Below are 19,026 nucleotides of genomic sequence, written 5' to 3' on the forward strand. Positions count from 1 at the left end.
ATGTTCAGGGCTCAGCTTCAAGGACCATTTCCTGCAGTACTTTCTTCTTTTTTTTAAATTAAAGTTCACCTTTATTTTGAAAAAATTGCTCTATCTTCGTTTTTCAATGGAGGTGCTGGGGATTGAACCCAGGACCTTGTGCATGCTAAGCATGCACTCTGCCACTGAGCTATACCCTCTCCCTTTCAAGGACTGTTTCCTGATTCTGTACTGGGAAAGGTCGCCCTGCCTTGTGCTTCCTGGGCACCCTGCCCTTCCTTGTCAGGATGCTCGGCCCACACACCAGTCTTCACCCCCTGGGACTGAATGAGCGGCCACCACGTGCCCGGCCAGGACAATTACCAGGGCCTTTTGACTTTCTTTCTGCCTCTGGTCTCTTCCCTTCCTTCACCTTTCTACCTGCCACCAAAGTGGTCTTTCTCAGACGCAGCTGTGACCTGCCACTCTGCTGCTTAAATGCCCCGGTTCTATTCACCCCTTCCCTCCAGGCCCAACCCAGAGCTCTGCTCTAAGATGCCTTCCCTCCAGCTACGGAGATTCCATACTTGATTTACACTTGACTTTGACTTCACCTGAGTTATTGTTGAGGCCAAGACAAGATGGCCCCCTCCCAAACCACGTTCCCAGAGGCCAGGGGGTCGGCCAGGCACGTCACCTTCCCTGGTTCCTCATCCTGAGGTCTCATGACCCCAGCGGCAGAGAAACGTGTGAGGTCTGTACCCAGGGCCCAGTGGTCACGGACACCGTTTCTGCTTTGGCAAGGAAGGAAGCCTTGGCAGGCCACCTGGGCGGGTTTCCTGACTTCGTTCCAGTGACAGCTAATGCCACAAATGAGAACAAGGAGAACAAGTGACAGTTAAGAACAAAGGCAATGCTTTTTTTTTTTTTTTTTTACTTATTTAAAAAGGCCTTGGTGGCAGGAATATAGTGTAAAAATCATTGGAAAAACTAAAAGGCATCGATACATATCCGAATATACACTTTGTACATAAATTACATTTCCTTTAGTCTTTCTGAGTGAGGTCCTGATTCAGCACTGAGGTCTAGTAATTCAGAGGTCCCGGGAGCTGCACGTTCAGGCCGGCATAGTCCACCATGTACATTGGCCATTGCTAGAGAGAGGGGGACAGATAGTCCGGGTTAGGACTCCAGGCGACGCGGAGAGACCACCAGAACACAGCTCTGCTTTCTGAAGGGCTTCCTCAGATTCTATTTATTTTAAGGCTGTGGAAGGCCCAGAGAGGGGATGTGACCTCCATGGTCATGCAGTTCACCAGCAGCCTTGGGGCCTGGTCTGGAGCCTTCTGACCTGTTACCCTCGTGTCCTAGGGGCTAACCATGTGGGCCAGACATGGGGGCTGGAGGGAACTGGGGATTGGCTTAGAACAGGTGATCACTCCCATAATCCCAGCCCCCTCTAGGCCTCATGTTCCAAAGAAGCTGTCATGTCTCTGGGCAGTGGGAGAAGCTAGTGACCCTCTGTGAGCACCCAGGCAGGGATAAAGGCAAAGCGTGAGCTTCAGAGTCTTCCAGGAAGGGGTCCAAGGATAAAGGAATCCTAAAATCATTTTCAACTGTGTTCCGATATTTTCCCCATTTGGACTTGGGATTTCAAAGCTAATATTTTGAGATTGGGAAGAACCCTCAAGTGTGTGCCCTTAATGAGGTCTTCCTCCTGGGTGGGAGAGAAAAAACCAGCCTCGTGGGAGGACAGGTGGAGCTTGGGAGGTGGGGTCTCCATCCACCACTGGCCAGCAGAGTCAGGTGGCCTCCGACCCTCATTTTTCTTGCCTTCATACTGCGAGTAACACCCACATCTCACAGGGTTGTGGCTTAGAGCATGTGATGTGAGCACAGAGATTAGTCTAGCATTGGTCTGCTCCAGGAACCTGGGAGTCACAGGGGGCCCTGCCGAGTTGGGTAGTGAGGTGCCCTCCCTCTCAGGCCCCAGCTGGCCCGTCTGCACGGCGAGGATGTGAGCTCCCTCCCCGGGTGCCTGTGAGCATCCGATGAGGGGAGAGGAGGTGGACCATCACATAGGTAGGGCAGGGAGATGTGTGTGCAGACCACACTCGGTGCCCAGCGTCCCCCTGCACCCCAGACCCATGTCCCAGGATAGATGACCCTGCCCGCGTGCCGGGTGAAGGCCAGAGTCAGGTCCAGGTCTGTGCAACTTTACCACGAGTGAGATCTGGTTGGTGGATGCCACTGACTCCGGGTTAGAGGAGGAGGAAGAGGAAGACGAGGAGGAAGAGGAGACGGAGTTCCCTTCGGAGACCCGCTTTCTCTTGCGCTTGGGAATGCTGCTGTCTTTGGCTGGTGGGAGAAAGGGCTGCTGACGCCGGATGCTGGGGCCATTGGGTCTCGGCCTGCCGACCCCCCTGGAGAAGGCCTTTGTTCTCAGGTTTGAAGTCCCCTTCTCAGCACGCAAGGCTCCCGACCCACCAGCAGCTGAGGCCCGTCTCTCCAGCCTCCTTCCCTAACCAGGCCCCAGGCCCCGCTCACCCAGCCTCCTGTTCCCACTCACCTGTCTGCTCTGCTAACACTACAGCCTCTCCTCACCAGGAGGCTCGGCTCGGGCCTGGGGTCTCCTTATACCCTCTCCACACCATCCAGCCTGCAGGGCCCAGGCCGCCCCAGAACTCCTAGACTCAGAGGTGCAGGGCCTTGGGCCTTGGGGAGAGTCACTTAATGGCCCTGTGCCTTCATTTCATCATAAGTAAAATGTGAGTAAGGTCCTGCAGGATTGCTGGGATGGTCCCATGAGACACTGTGCCCAGCCCCCAGGAAATACTCAGAAACTGAGAACTAGTATCGTATTGCGGCCGCTCTTACCACGGACGTGTGATGACCCAGACCTGACAGATGACGGGTCACAGGTACTAGAGGACAAGTCATGTCCCAATGGAAAGAAACCCTGGTTTAGAGCCAGAAGTCCTAAGTTCAAACTGCTGCCACTTACTAGTGTGGGACCCTGGGAAATGGCTTAACCTCTCTGAGCCAAAAGGGGGAACCTCTGTGATGTGAGACTCCAAGGCGATTATGTGTATGAAAGAGCCCAGGACCAAGCCTGGCACAGAGCAGGACTCAGCAGGTGTTGTGCTGCTGCTGAATTAAATTGATGTGAATATGTAAGACTTACAAAAAGATCTGCGACTGTCTGCTACATAAGGGGTTTGGGGCTTGACTGAGCGAAGGGACGGGTGACAGAGTGGAAACCTGACACAGCACCCGGAAGGGTCTTAATGACACAGAGTGAAGGCAGGCTGGCCCAGGGACAACTGTTTGTTTAGTTGGTGAAGAAAAACCAGAGCCTGGGGTCTGTGATGTGGTATAAATTGACCCTGGGAAATAGAAGACTCTGGAGCCAGGAAGGAGGGATTTTTGTGGGGGCTTCACATGCAAAAGGTGTCAGAGGTGCTGGCTCAGGGCTGTGGCCACCCTGGGGTCACGGTAAGACCTCAAAGATGCCCATGGTGTAGGAGTGGGGTGCGTGTAAGTGATGGTATCCAGTCTCCGATAATTTTTCCCAAACGCTCCTCCCTGAGGCCTCCATGTGCCCTTCTGCGTGTCTGCCTTTGACTTGGGAGCAGCTCCCAAACCCAGTCCCCTCCATACCCCAAGCGCCTAGTGCCATGCCTTGCCATCAGCACACAAGAGGAGGTGGCTTCTGGTTGGGCTGTGCCACCTCAAGCTGTGGAGTTCCAGGTAAACCTGGACCCATCTGGGGTTTGGGGGTCTCGGGTCTCAGGCCAGGGTTGGGCAGCCTTGCTGAATTCTGTCACTGTCCCCACTGAGCAGCCACGTTGGGGCCAGCAGTCCATGGTAGCCTGTGATTCGGATGGTCCTGACACCAGGCTCTGGGTGGCCACCAACTCACCCTGTGACTTTGGCAAGTCCCTTCCCCTCCCTGGGCCTCAGTTGCACAGTGAAGGGTGGGACTAGATCAGTGTTTCTTAATCAAAGGTGCACCTCCCAATCATGGGGGCCCACCCTTTCCAGTACTGTGGCATGTGTTCTTAGTCAGAATCACAGTATACCAGGTTCCTGTGCCCTAAAATGTTCTAGAAGACCGGGGTCTGATGCAGGGGTTGCCCTACAAATGCAGGCAAAATCAAGGTGGGCCCAGCCAGTTTGACACAGCATCCGCCTGCCTCACCCCTGCTGGCCACATGTCACCCTCCCGCCCTCTCCAAGTGGCTTCCACCATCCTACCTGACGTCCCCTCCTGCTGGTTCCTGCTTGTCCCTCATCCTCTCTAGCTGATCTGACACACTCAGCCATCTGAGGCAGGGCCCCTCTGAAGGGCACCTGCAGGCTTCCTGGGGCCTTCTGGGGGTACTGGCCCTGCAGATGGAGGCTTCAGGTTCCCTCTGGAGGTACTGGGCAGGGGGGACCACACTTTCCTCTCAGTGGTCAGCCACCTATCGCGTGCCACGTGGACTAGATCTATCCATAGACTCTGGTCCCCAAGAGGCAGAAGGGTGGCCTCTTTAGCCTCCAACTTACCTGGCACCTTGGTGTCATTGCAGATTTCTGCAAAAGGTCTAAAAAAGAGAGAAATGAGGTCGCAATCAGAAAATGAGGTTACCCTCCTCCTTCTCACCTGCTCCCTGAATACGGGTGACATCTCTTGTTAGATGAGAGACTGCCATTAACCAGGTAAAACCCGGATGAAAACGGTCAGCATCCCTGCCCAGAGCAGGCAGACAACTGCCAGTCTGGTGCTGCCAGTGCCTTGCCGGGCAGGTCGCCCCTCTGGGCCTGCTTTCATCTAGAAAGTCTGACCAAGTGATCAAAAGTGTGTGCCTAGATTTATGTAAATGGATATTTGAGACAGTAGTATTTTTAAGATATCTTTTACTTTTTATTTTATTATTTCACTTGCAGCATTATTATATGAACCATGCCCCCTAAAATTAGATGCAGCCTAAATGTCCACCAGTAGAGGACATTATGGCCCATCTAAACAGTCATTAAAGGGAGTCCTCATGCACGCGGACAGTGGTCAGATACACACAGGACTGCCAGAGAGGGAACAGCAAGTTTCACTGTCTACAGATAAATACTGTTTGATCTGTTTCCTTTTTCAAAATGTGTATCTAATAGGCATCAAAAGGAAAGTGGAAATGCAGGTGGAAAACCCCAGAGTGTCTTTGGTGCTTCTCTCTGGGAGGCAAGCCTACATGGGGTTGGCATTCTCTCCTGTTTTTCTGGAAGTTACTTCAGGGGGTAGATTGTAGATGGGAAGGGAAGGAAGCCTCTCCTTTTCATTTGAGACCCTGCAGAATAACTTGATTTTTCTCGGACACATGTAAATATTATTTTAATGTTAAAACATCCAGTGCAAAATGAAAAGAAAATATAGGTAGGGGAAAAAGCAAGAAAGAAATGCACCACCGGTGTTACGTCTGCATGAGAGGGTTATGAGTTATCTTTTCTTCTACCTTTTGGTATTTCCCAAGTTTGCTGTGTATATTGTTTTTAAATCCAAAAATAATCTAATAAACTACTGTCTATTTTTAAAAAACACTGTAAGAATATTTGGTAAAATATGGACAGTGGTAATCTCTGGGTAGTGGGAATAAATAATTTAGAAAATAACAGTAAAATAGGTAAAAATGAACAATATTGTCAGAAAAAGTAAAATCTAATTAAAATTGAAAACATAAACAAATACCCATGAATGTTGAGGCTGTGTGTTTCAGTTGAAAGGGGTTGGAATCAGGACACCTGGCGCTATAGACTGAATGCTTATGTCCCCCCAAAATTCAGATGTTGAAACCTAATCCACAATGTGATGGTATTTGTTGGTGGGGCCTTTGGGAGGCGATTAGGTCAGGAGGGTGGTGCCCTCGTGAAGGGGATTCGTGCCCTTATGAAAGAGGCCTCAGGTTGCTCCCTAGTCCTTTCCACCCCGTGAGGACACAGCAAGAAGAGGGCCACCTGTGAGCCAGGAAGAGGGCCTCATCAGACACCAAGTCTGCTGGAGCCTTGATCTTGGACTTCCCAGTCAGTCTCCAGAACTGTCAGAAATAAACCTCTGTTATTTACATACCTGGTCTGTGGCCTTCTGTTCCAGGAGCCTGAACGGACTAAGATACCTGGGTCCAGAGTCCGGCTGACCCACAGGGACTTACACTGTCCCTTTCCTCACTCCGGGTCATGTCCTGGATTCTGTGCAAGGGAAAGGTCCCTCTCTCTCCTTTTCTCTCTGTCTCTCTCTCCAACTCCTGGCTGGGCCTGCTCTGGGGGTTCCCCCTTCTGATCCAAGCAGCACCCTCTCCCACGGCCCCGCCCACTCTGCCCACCCCAGTGCAGGTGCCGGGGCACTCACTGGAGCTGGTTGATGATGACCATGCGGACGTGCTCCCGGGCCTTCAGGATCTTCTCCAGCCGGTGTATGTCGTACGTGTTGGGGTTCCGGAAGGGGATGTCGTCAGGGAGGCCTGTGACCTCGACAGCGTCCGGGCTGTCCCGGATCAGTTTGTAAGGGACCAGCACAGGCCGGTTCAGGCCCAGCGCCTCACCTAGAGGGCACAGGGGGTCAGGGCGAGGGAAGATGTCCCATGTCAAAGCCAAGCTCTCTGGGGAAGGGCTGGGACCCAGCACAGCCCTGCTTAGTAGCCACCAGACCACAGAGAATTCAGAAGTCAACACACACACACCACTTTGTTTTTAAAATCCAATTAGTAAAACTAAAAATCCAATACCTAAAAAAGCCCCCCAAAAAACCAACATTTAACGCTGATAATGGAACAGGTATTTTCACACACACCTGGTGGAATGATTTAAGTGTGCACGCCTGGACCTGACAAATGAGGACCTGGCGTCTGCTTAAAATCTACTCCTATTGTGTTAGAAAAAATGAAAAGTCTTTACTTAGGTATTGATGGAGGACACGACAGGATGTCTTAGATTTGTTTTAAAGTGCTACAGTGCTCACAGTGTGCCCGCAGAAATGGATGAAATAAGACTGGCAAAATGTAGGGAAGCACAGAAGCACAGAAGCTGGGTTTGGGTTACATGGTGGGTCACCGTGTCATTCTCTCTGCTTTTGTGTATGTTTGAAAACTGACTCCAAAATAAAAAGTGAAAAAGACACCGCAAACCACAAGCAGAGTCACTTCCCGTTACTCTCAAAAATGAAACCCCAACTCCTGGGGCCCAAGCCCTGGCCGGCCTGCCTCTCCCAGCTCTCGGGGAGCCTCCTCCGCCCGGCCTGCTGGCTCCCGCTCCCGGCCCTGCAGCCTTCTCCCTCCCCAGTCCCCAGACACTGAGCCGTTCCCTCCGCCTGGCAAGCTTCCCTCTCATGCTTGTCCCCTCCTGACATTCAAGTCCCGGCTCAAATGTCCCTTCTTCCAAGGCGCTTTCTTGCTCACTGATCCAGACAGGCATGGCTACCCCCTCTCACCCCCACCACTCCTCACCACACTTCTCCATTTTCCTCTGTCACTCTCTGAAATTCTTTTTTTTTTCTTTTTTACTGCCTTCTACTACAATACAAAGTGGAGCTAATACCACTAAATTCATCACAAACGAATGTATGTAGAGCACCTAGCACAGCCGGGCACGCAATCATCTAGAAAGCGCTCCATCAGCAGTAACCATATCATCCACTGTGCCATCCTGGGTTCTGCCCTGGCACCTGGATGCCTTCAGCACGCCGCTCACCCATTCCATGTCCACCTCCCTCTGTAGACTGAGCCCCTGATGGTGGGATCAGACTCCCGCCTCCAGAATCCTCAGGGCTGAGTGCATGTTGGACAGACAAGTGTCTGCATGAACAAGCACTTGGCCGTGGGCCATGGCCTCTGCCACACAGCCCAGCCCTAGAAGAGCAGAAATGCTGACCACCGTCTCTGCTGTGTGCACCACAGAGAGGGTTTTTTTCCCCTTTCTTGGACGGGGAGAATGAGGGATCAGCTCTCATCAGTCACGGGTAGGGCAACTATGTCCCCAGGGAGTGGGCAGGCCTGCTGGGGGCAACTGGCGGCCAGGCTAGCTGCAAGGGGGGGCCCCAAGGAAGGCTGCCCCCCAGACCCTGCCCTCCTCCATCAGGCACTGACCGTATTTCTCGTTGAAGAGCTCCTTCACCTGCTCCCGGAGGATCACCTTCTCTCCTAGTCTGTTGGCATCATCTTCATCTACGAGAGGAAGACAGGGGGGTGTGAGGGTCGGCACAGCTGGGCCACTGTACCTGCTCTGTCTCCCACGTAGTGTCCCAGACCCTCTCCTGCTGGCACAGTCTCTCCAGAGCCCACCCACTCCCACTTCTGGCTTCAGCTCTATCTGTACATCCATCCATCCATCCCACATTCTCTGAACAGCTTCCCCAGCACAGGACTCCATGTCAGGCATGGAGCACCCGAGGGGAGGGAGGTGGAGAGCCTCCTCCCAGGAACTCACAGCCTACCGGGGTTGGGGTGGCACCCAGTCACAGCGCCCAGCCAGAAGTTCCACAGGGGACACCTCCAAGGAGATGTGGAGCATGAACAGGGGTGCCTACCCCGTCTGTCCGAGTCTGAGGAGACCCTCTGGGAGAGCAGGATGCAACTGCGGTCTCTTGGAAGGCAGGAAGGGGTTTGTGACAGATGGGGTTGGGGAGGGAAAAGGCACCAGATGCAGGACTGGCCCGTATGTGGGCACTGAAGGGTGAAAGGTCATGGTATGCTGGACGCGGCTGTCAGATCTGGCTGCCTCGTGGACCAAGAGCACCCAGGCCTGTGACCAGGGAGACAGGCAAGTTTTGGGAATGCAGGGGCTGCTTCCTGCCTGGTGTCCAGGGCAGCCCTTTGTGGGCACCTCCTGCTTGGACCCTGAGCTCCCCTCACCCCTCTCCTTGGGAGAACAGCTGGGGTCAGTGGAGCCCCAGGTTCAGGGCCTGGGCTGGGCCGGGGAGAGGGGAGAGGCGGGAAGTGGGAGGCCCAGGGGTGGATGGGATGGATAAGGGGCGGGTGGGGCAGGGCAGCCTGTGGGCTTGTGGCCTGGGTGGGGAGGGAGCTGGAGTTCCAGGAAGGGCCAGGGCACCCTGGCACAGTAACCACACTGGCTGGGCCTCTGGGGCGGGGGTGGGGAGTAGAGCTGGAGGCAGGCAGGGAGCCAGGGCCTGGGCGATGAGGGCAGAACAGACAGAATGGGTTTGTGGAGAAAAACAAACCCTCCTGTTTTAATCCGGAAAATCTCACAGAACTCGGTTCCATTTAGGAGGCCAACTGTGTCTCCCAGGCGGGGGCTCTGAGCCATTTCTAAGTCCACTGTCTGCTGCCCCCACTGGCACATCACACCCAGGCCAGGAGGCCCAGCCCTCCCCAGGCCCCACCACTGGGAGGAGCCTCCGTTCCCAGCCTGGGGGTCACCCCGCAGCCAGAGAGCTCCCCGCACTGCCTGCCGCCCCTCCTCCTTCACCCACTTCCCCATGGTCCCTTGTCTGGTCCCCTTCGTGCCTGCACTCCTGCCTCTGAAATCTAGATCTGCCATATCGTAGAGTTTCTGAATCTCTCCCTTCAACCACGGCCAACCAGCCATCTGGGTGCTTCATGAGACACCGCCCAGGTCAGGCATCCCAGATAACATCCTCCTCCTGTGTCCCCACCGTGGGCACTGCTAAATGTCAGTGCACAGCCCATGAAAGCACATGGGAGGGACCCCAACCCAGCCGGGGATCAGGGAGGGCTTCCCAGAGGAGGCGACAGCCAGGCCGCTGCCAAAGGCCCCATGGGTCGAAGCCTCATCTGCATGCTGGGGCTCCAGGCATCCTGTGGGAGCTCAACATGTTAGTGGACGTAGAAAATTTCCCCTCTCCTACATCCTGCTTGATCTGCGGGGTGGGGGAAGCACCCCCCAAACCAAGCTGCAGCTGACAGGGAGAGGTGGCAGCATGGGGCAGCCAACAGGAAGAGCACATGGGTGGGCCCTAGCTAGCAAACTGTGGCAGCAATTAAATGTCAGGAAAGTGGGACCTGGGCTGCCTGAGGGATGCTGGGGGCACCCGTGGGAAGTGTCCTGAACGTGATGGGGGCTGTGGCCTCTGTTGGTAATACCAGCAACAGTGGCAGCCACTGCTGTGCACCCAGCACACCCCACGTGCAGGCTGCCAGGCCCGGGACACGCGTCCTCCTGGTCCTCCGGGCTCAGCGTTGGGCCTTTGAGAGGATGCTGTTTCTCCCTAGTAGCTCCTGGCTTCTCCCCCGCCTTTTTGTTTTTACTTAATTTGGAGGAAGGGAGTTCCACTTTTCTTAAAGTACTAGTTTTTGAATGAAGTAGGCCAGGTTAGCCTCTGGTGTTCTCAGTGGAAACTGAAGGCTGCTCTTCAGGCCGTGAGGGCAAAGGAGTGACCCACTTTCCAGGAGGTGAACCTGAACCCCAGGCGGAGCCCCCTGGCACCCCCCTAGCTCTGTCCCCAGCCCTCTGGCTCCACGTGGGGAGAAGGCAACATGTCCATCTGAATACAGGCGAGTCAGGGCTCGGAGGTGCCCAGGACGGAGCCAGTCTCCCCTGACATGAATGGAAGCCACTGTCTACAGCTGGCCCCCGCGTCCCGGTTGGCCTCGATGTTGGGGAGGGAAAACATGCCCTCTGCTAGCCTGGCGGCCTAGTCAAGGGGGCCTCTTGGCAGGCGGCGGCTGGGTCATGAGACTCCTTCCAGACAGAGCCAGGCTCCTGCCACCACTGTCACACACCCACTGTCTGGAGAGGGGGTGGCCAGGCCTGTGGTCACCAGGGAGCTCCCCGAGGATGGCTGTGGGAGGTGGCTGTCCCAGCCTAGGATGGGGCAGGGCAGCCCAGGCAACCACCACCTCTGAGTCTGGTCTGCTCGTGGGCAAAACAAGGAAACCACCTCAGAAAACATGAGAACGTGGTGGTGGTCGGGGGACAATTATTCAGGCCTGTGGGGCCTTGGCCTTAAACCCAGTGGTCTTTCCCAGACTCCGGACCTCAGCCCTGTTGCTGGGAGTTAAGACCACCCGCTCTGAAGCCTGACTGCCTGGTTTCTCATCTTGGCTCTGGCATTAGCTTGTGACCTCGGGCAACCACCGAATCTCCTCGTTTGGAAAGTAGCGAGGACGACCACAGGGAGCGGCCGTGAGGACGCGGTGAGGATGCTGTGCCTGTGCCTGGCATGGCCTAAGGCCAGTTAGTTATTACTGTCCTTTTCTGGGGGACCTGCCTGAGCTTCTCGGAACCCAGGCTGGCTGTCAGGACACCAATGGCTGCAAACATTTCAGGTTCTCCATTTGGAAATGTCACAGGGTTCAGTGTGGAGTGTGGGTACCCTCAGTGTATCTACTTGAATGCCTATATACAGTGGGCAGAAAGGGGGTCCCCAGGGCTAGCGACAGGGAAGGTCCCTGGCCCAGCAGATTGCAAGGCAATCTCATTGTAACCCTAATGCTATGTGGTGTTTGAGAAATCACTCAGCCTCTCTGGGCCTCAGCTGCCACATCCCTCAAATGGGAATCCTGGTTTGTTGCGATGGATCCAATGACATCACATATAAAAAAAGTTTACGGTCTCAAAGTCAAGTTATCACCGATGATGCTATTATCAGATCGATGCCTCGGTATTGTGTGTAGTCTCAGGAAATGAAATTTTATCTATGAGACGTATCCAGGTAATGGAATTTTGTTCTCTTAAGTCCCTGGGTTTGCTTTCCTACTTCTGGGGAGAACATTTTTTAAAATGCATCAAGTACCCAGTTCTTACTAAGGACACAGTTGGGGGCGGGGGTCACCCTCATGACCTGTCCCCCAGGGCCATCCAGAAAGTGCTGCTGAACTTGCCCCAGCAGCAGTGACCTGTCCCGCACCACCCAGGGCCAGCATTTCTCCCGCCTCTTCCTGTTTTTCCAAGTTCTCTGGCCTCCTGTCTCACTGTTGTCTGCCCTAGAAGCTCTCATCTTGTCATTTCTAATCTACTGCCTGTTAGCCTGGGGATTAACTGAATTTTGCCTGGGGAAAGAAAGCAACCAAGCTTATTAAATCACAGCCATGCTATGTACACAATTTTAAGCCAATCATCTTGGGGTGATGCCTGGGGTGGCTCCACAGCCTTATCCTGGGGCAAAGTACAAGAGCCCTGAACAGCCCACTTAGCTGGAGGTCCCCAGCCCAGGTGGATGACTGTCTGCTGATAACCATGATAACAAACGGCCCAGCGGCAGCCAGCAGTGAGGAAGGGCTGCTCAGCCGGGAGAGACCAGATCTCCTGGGAGGGTGAGGGAACGATTCCTCCCCTCCCCTCTCTACCAGGCTTGGGCCGGGCGATCCAGGCCTAGAGAAGACCCGGGTGGGTCTGGCTCTGCAGAGAACAGAGGGTGGATGTCCACAGGTGCCCTGCCTTGGTGGGACAGCTGCCTTGTAGGGAGCAGGGGCTGCTCAGCCCTCCCTGGGGCCCTGTGACTTGCACAACAGCTCCCTTTCCTGGCACCAGAGCTTCACCAGGATAAAAGGGTGCCCTCAGTTCACCTCTTAACTCCTTCCAGGGCCTGCATGTAGGGGAAGCAGGAATTCCATCATCTCTGTTTTACAGATGGCGAAACCGAGGCTCAGAGAGAAGGGGATTGCTGTGCTGCAGTGGGGTGAGGAAACCCTTGCCTGAGCCCGTGATCTCATGTACCCAAGAGAAACTTTGGTACATGTGCCCAAGAAAACATGCTCAAGCATGCTAACAGCATGCTTAGTAATAAATAGCAAGATGATGGAGGGAACCCAAAAGGCCTAGGACAGGAGACGGACAGACCAGTCAGTGGTCTAGTAAACTCAACGGAATATTACAGGGCCCTGAAAATGATTGTTAAGGGACAGAAGCAAGTCCAGGTCTAGCTACAATAGGGTATCTCAGTTTTAAACAAACAAACAAAAGCAAAACGAAACAATTTTGGTTTAGGCGAGTATTACATGCAAAAGACATACTAAAAGAAGTCAACCTGTGGGAAGGGATTAAATCACGAGGGACAACAGCCATCAGAAACAGTTCTGGGAATTTGAATGCAGACTGTCTATGAGATGATAGGGAGCCAGTGAGTTCCGTTGAGTGTTACAACGGTATTGTGGATAATGTAAAAGAACAGCATTGTTCTGGGGAGACGTGGGAGATATGTGTTGAAATATTTAGGCATGAAAAGTCAGGATGTTGGCAACTGACTTCAAACGGAGAAAGAGACAAGAGAGAGAGAGAAATAAATGGGGTGGGGTCTGTGTGTGTGGGAGAGACACAAAGGGAGGGAGGGAACCTGGCACAATGTTAAGAATTAATGAATCCAGAGAAAGGATGTACAAGCAGTCTTTATACTATTCTTTCTTTCTTTCTTCTTTTTTTTTTTGCAGGGAAAAAAACCAAGAGAATGACACACATAAAACTCAGAATATTTGTTCTGGGGAGAGAGGCAGACAAGATGAGGGAGAGCAGAGGGGCGGGTGTACAGCATTAGTTCCTGATTCTTACTTGGGTGGTGGGTTCATGGGCGGTCACTGCAGTATTTATTAACAAGCGAGCAAATGAATAGGGAACACAAATAAAAGAACAAAAATAAATGAATACTAAATGCAATGTGGTATCCTGGACTGGATTCTGGAACACAAAAAGGACATCACGGGAAAAACTGAAGAAATCTAAATAAAGCCTGTAGTTTAGCTAACCGCATGGCACCCACATTAATTTCTTAGCTTTGACAAATGTGCCATGGTTATGTAAGAAGTTAACACCCTCCATGGGTCAGATGGTATTTGGGAACTCTCTACTGTCTCTGCAACTCTTTGCAAATTAAAAATTGCTTCAAAATAAAAAGTTACAGCCATCAATCAACTGATGGATGGATCGTTACATGCAGGATTGAAGGCAGAGTAGGTCATGAGCCAGGGATCATGATGGATCTGATCATGTATGGGGTCCCCTGGGGAGGGGGAGGGAAGAAAGCAAGCCTCCTCCTCCAGAGCTCCCTCAGGATGGGCTCTGTGCCTCCATCAATCCACATCCTTTCCCTGGGGTGCGAGGCCAGTGATGGGTGGACCACAACCTGCCTGGGCAGGTGATCCATATTCCTCCCTGGGGTCCAGCTGTCTGACCTCCAGCTGACCCACTGCACACAAAAGCCTGGAACAACGGCCAACAGAGGGCTGTCTGGGTGAGGCCTCCCCTGTTGGGGCTATCAGGCCCTTTCACTGCGCCCCCCGACCCCAGCTTCCAGACATGGGGACGCAAATCCTCCATCTGCTGATTGCACATGCCCACTGGGGACTGGGCCTGGCAACTTACATACTGATGCTTTATTCCTCATGGCAAGCCTGACCTCTAGGTGTTATGATCCCCATTTTACAGATAAGGAAACAGGCTCAGAGGAGTCCAGGTGCCTGTTCAAAGCCACCAAGGCCACACGGTTTGCAATGGGTGGTGCTAAGACTCAAACCCAAGCCTTCTGACCGCTGGGTGCTGCTTTCCTATATGGGAACAGCCCAGCACCTCCCCGAGGGCATTCTGCCAAACGCTCCTGCAGCTCTGCGGCTCGAACCTGCCAGCCAGGCTGGGCAGAGCAAGTGCCAGGTCTGTCCTGGACAGACCATCCTGGGACCAGACACACCGATGGCCCTTCCCAAGGAAAATCACCTCCTTCCCTCTCCACTCCCCTTCCTCCGTGGTCCCAGCTACACAGCTGATGGGGCCAGGGACAGTGCTGACCCATGGCCATCGAGGCCTAGGCCAAACTGCGACCACAACTGGCCGGGTAGTGGATGCTGCGCACTCAGCACAATGAGCAGGGCATCAGAGCCCGGCTGGGGCATGTGGGCAGAGGGAGGCAGCTGACCACACAGGCCGGGGCTCTGCTGGCTCACTCGGGGAGGGGGGCGATTTTGAGGCCACAATCTGATGTACAATAGCAGCAGCAGCGAGCTCTGCTGCCAACAACACGGGCAAGGCGCTCCCCGTGGGCTGAGCCTGCTGTCTGTCTTCACGTGTTCACGGTTACAGCCTCAGCGCCCACAGCAACGCCCAACACGTCAGAGGCGCTCGGAAGAGTGCTGTCGGAGAAATTACGCTCCTACGTGCCAGGCCCTCTTCTTAGAACTTTGCATGGATTCATTCACTCAATCCTTCCAACAACCCTATAAAGTTGGTCCTAGGGGTATCTCCATCCTACAGACACGGAAACTGAGGCACACAAAGGAAGCCACCTGCCCCAGGTTATTCCGTGAGTTGGTGGAAGAGCCAGGGCTGACCCCAGACCACGAACCACCTGGCCGCACAGCCTCTCTCTGTCCTTCCTGGCCACGAGGCCAGGGCAGGGGTATCTGAAAGCCTACTGACTGCTCACCAGGACTGGGTTCCTGCACGAGGGGAGGGAAGAGTAGCTCTTGCTCCCACCCCAGCCACGCTGCAGATTCTTCGTGCTCTCTCTGCACACGCAACCCCCAAGCCCTCGTTTCCACCTGTCTCCTCGAGCACCTTTGATTCTGCACATCTCTGAATGGACTCTCCAAGTCTCCCGCAAACCTGGTCCTCCTCCCTTCTTGTGGGTCCCCAGCCCCACCCTCCCTCATGGTTGCTCAGGAAAGAAACCTCGGCTGCCTCCAACTCTGTGCTGGGCTGAGTAAGTGGCCCCCAAAGCTGTTTGTTCCCTAATCCCCAGACCCTGTGACAAGTTTCTTTATATGGCAGAAGGGACTTTACTGGTGTGATTAAGTTAAGGATCTTGAGATGGGAGATTATCCTGGATTATTCAAGTGGGCCCTAAATGTAATCACAAGGGTCCTTGTAAGAAGGAGGCAAGGTCAAAAGCAGAAGGAGATGGGACAGCAGAGGCAGAGGTTGGACGGATGCACTTTTGAAGACGGAGGCGGGGCCACCAGCCAAGGAACGCAGGCGGCCTCTGGAAGATGGAAAAGACAAGAAAACAGATTCTTCCTCTGAGCGCTGGGCTTTCCGACTTCATAGAGTGGAGGGGAAATCTCTTCCCACGCCTTGTGTGGCATCTGTAATCCTGCACAGTGGGGCCTGGGGCCATGAGTGCTCACAGCTGGACTCCCAATGTCCCTAACAAGACGCTTAGCCATGTCCCCGGACCATGGGCACCATAAGAGAAGGGCCTCCCCCAGGGAGAATGGGGTTCTCCCACTGAGCACCAGGACACAGCCCCTCCTGATCCCCCGACCCCTACCAGCTCCTCCTTGTTTTTTTCTGACCGACAAAGGCTGACGGCACCAGGGCCCTGGCCCTCTGACTCCACTTACTCCTGGTGATCTCACGCGCTGTTGGGGCTTTCAATACCAGCAGTAAGCCTGGGATTCCCTGTTATACCCCAAGCCTGGGCCACTCCCCTGAGCCCCGGAACTGCCCCTGGATGACATCCCAGACCTAACATGCCACAAAGATGCCTGATCCTCCCCCCACCCCACCAGCTCCTCCTGCACCTTCAGCTACCTACCTCCATGCTTCCAGAAACTCAGCCCAAATCCTCGAGATCAAACCCGACTCCTCTCCCCCTCACAGCCCACATCAGCCAATTTGGTCGGCTTCAGCTACAGACTGCCCAGAGTCCAGGACTCACCATCGCTGCTGCCATCACCAGGCCTCGCATGCATCACTACTAACACCTCCTTACACCCTCCCCTGCTGCCACCCAGTGCGTCCCCACCCAGCAGCCAGAAGGATCCTGTTAGATCCTAAATTGGATTCTGTTCCTCCTCTGCTCAGAAGCCTGCACTGCCTCCCAGCTCGCTCAGAACAAGAATCAGCATTCTGATCCAATCCCTCCACCATCGGCTTTCTCTCCCACTTCTGTCTCCTACCACATCCTCTGCCTGACCTCCCACCCTGGTAGGGGACCACAGGGCCTTTGCACTCGCTGTGCTCTGCCAGCAACGCTCCTCCCGATCCCTCTGGCCATCCCACATCTCTTGCTGTTAACTCCCTAAAAATAGACACCACCTCTCCCATCTGCGTCCCTGCTGCTCAGCACTTACATCTGGTACACTTTATCCCTCGCTCATTGTTCTCTGCGTCCACACCAGAACGGCAGTTCCAAGAGGGGGGCTTTCTTTCATTGGGGCAGCACCCAGCCCAGGAGACACCCTGGAACTGTTCACGGACTAAGTAACTGCCCCTGAGCTCCCAAACCTGAAGGGTCCTCTGCAGGCAGTGCTGCCCTGTACTCAGTCCGGGGCTCCAGAGGGCTTGGGCTGCGTGCCCCACCCCCACCCCCACAAGGCCTCTTTTGCCATCAGACCCCTCCCCAGGAGGTTGGAAAGATCCAGTCCACCCAGTAAACTGCAAGTGCTGGGCCATACTTGGTGCCCCACCCCCAGGCCCCCCCCTTTTGTAGCTCAAAGACGCATTTATCAGCGGCTAGAGCTTCTGTTCAGCACGTGGTGCCTAGTGACCCTGAGAACTGATCTCACTCCAGTGCCAAATAAAGACGTTGGTTGTTCCCATCAGCTTGGGTGGTCCCAGCTGGGGAACTGGTTTCGGTGGTGAGGTTTTCTGGAATGTTGCAGAAGAGTTTGAAGCCCCCCACTGCTCCCTTCTGGGGCCTGAGGAGCCCGCTGGCTAACGACAGCCATGAACCTTGAGGTACCCCTCCCTACCTGGCAGGGCTGGGACCACTGACCAACCCAGGGACAGGATGGGGTGGCCACGACCCAGCTGAGCCCCAGCTGAGTCCCAGCGGGCCAGGAAAGGGAGGAGCCTCCCTGACATCACACTGTTTCATCGCCCACTGGGCCACTTCGCCTGGAAGAAAGGAGGCAGCCAGCCAATTCTGGGCCTGGCAGCCGGGTGTCTGCCCACAGAGGCCTCCAAGCCCCGCCCAGCAGATGCCAGCTCTTCCCGGGAAGGCAGAAGGGAGATCATTACTGGAGCCTAATTAACAAAGAAAAGCAGAGATAATTAAGTGGAGAAACATGTGGCTGGCGCTGGAATTGTGGTATCTTTAGAAACTTGAGAAAGGGTGGTTTTTTTTCTGAGCTCTCAAGAGTGTGACAGAGCTGGAAGGGTGGAGAGGGTGTGGGGAAGGGACGCGAGGGAGGCAGGGGCCTGAGAAGTGAGTGTGACTGAGGGTGGGGGGACCATGGAGAGTGTCCCTGCTCCATGTGATCCGGAGGCCCAGAGACAGTAAGTTCACTTATCCAAGGTCACACAGCTCCTAGGGGGCAGCAGGGGACTTGTCCCTGCTCCTGCTCAGTCCCTCCCCGACCCCACACTGCCCTCTGCTGAGGTCAACCCCAGGTCCAGCTCAGGGCCCCCTCTCCAGGAAGCCCTCGTCACACAGCACCCGGTGAGTGACAGGAGACCTAGCAGAGGCCCCAGCGGGGACAATGACAAGAGGTACCATCCCGTTTGGGGCTGGGGTCATTCCCTCCTCGTGCCCTCCCCGCAGATGGGCTCACAGCCCTCCACTTGGGAGACCCTTCACCCACAGCTGAGCTTCTCAAACTGGGCCTCAGACAAGGCCAGGGGTGGGAAGTAGGTCAAGTGGGATCATCTATTTCATCAGCAAGATGTAATTTAACACAGTTCCTTAAGTTAAAACTAGAGTTTATGGAGTGGGGCCTTCCTAGACAAGGCTTGGGTCCTGGCCCTCGGGGGTGCTCGGGCTCCGGCCGCGGGGACGTCAGCGGAAGAGCTTGCCAAGGCCGGGCCTGCAGGGTCCAGTCCACGCTGCAAAGCCAGGCCTTCCAGGCCCTCCACGCTCCGGCCTGGCCGGCCTCTCCGGCTCGCCCCTCCTGCACATGACAGGCCATTTAGCCCTCTTTTCCTTGCCTTGGTGGTGCACCCAGTACAGCCCTGGTGCAGGACTTTGCCCACTTTCCAAGTAGGGAAAGCGAGGCCCAGGCAGGCAAACCAGACTTGCTGGAGTCGCACAGGAAGTCGGCAGCTCTGCTTTGTCTCTGGGGCCCGGAACCCCGACTCTGGGGTGGGGAGTGGGGTGGGAGTGGGCCTGGCTGCTCACCTGAGTTCCCTCAAGCTGGCAGGGAGGGCTGCACTGCTGGGTCCAGGGAGAACCAAAAGGAGAGGAAGTTGGCCTGGGTCCTG

The 19,026-nt window shown here is 54.7% G+C and overlaps 1 protein-coding gene across 6 annotated transcripts in view; it reads right to left on the reverse strand.

The window, feature by feature from the left end:
• Positions 1-856: 856 nt before the first annotated feature.
• The window catches only part of GTF2IRD1 (GTF2I repeat domain containing 1), a 95,415-nt gene continuing 77,245 nt past the window's right edge, over positions 857-19,026 (reverse strand). For all 6 annotated transcript variants that reach the window (XM_006201366.2, XM_072943091.1, XM_031687354.2 and 3 more), the window contains 5 exons: positions 8,070-8,147; positions 6,338-6,530; positions 4,510-4,547; positions 2,180-2,316; positions 857-1,112 (listed from right to left, as the gene is read on the reverse strand). In XM_006201366.2, the coding sequence (XP_006201428.2) occupies positions 1,044-1,112; positions 2,180-2,316; positions 4,510-4,547; positions 6,338-6,530; positions 8,070-8,147 (515 nt within the window). In that variant the 3' untranslated portion in view covers positions 857-1,043. The remainder of the gene's footprint in view (positions 1,113-2,179; positions 2,317-4,509; positions 4,548-6,337; positions 6,531-8,069; positions 8,148-19,026) is intronic.

Source organism: Vicugna pacos, chromosome 18 (assembly GCF_048564905.1).
Source record: "Vicugna pacos chromosome 18, VicPac4, whole genome shotgun sequence".
Lineage (NCBI taxonomy): Eukaryota > Metazoa > Chordata > Mammalia > Artiodactyla > Camelidae > Vicugna > Vicugna pacos.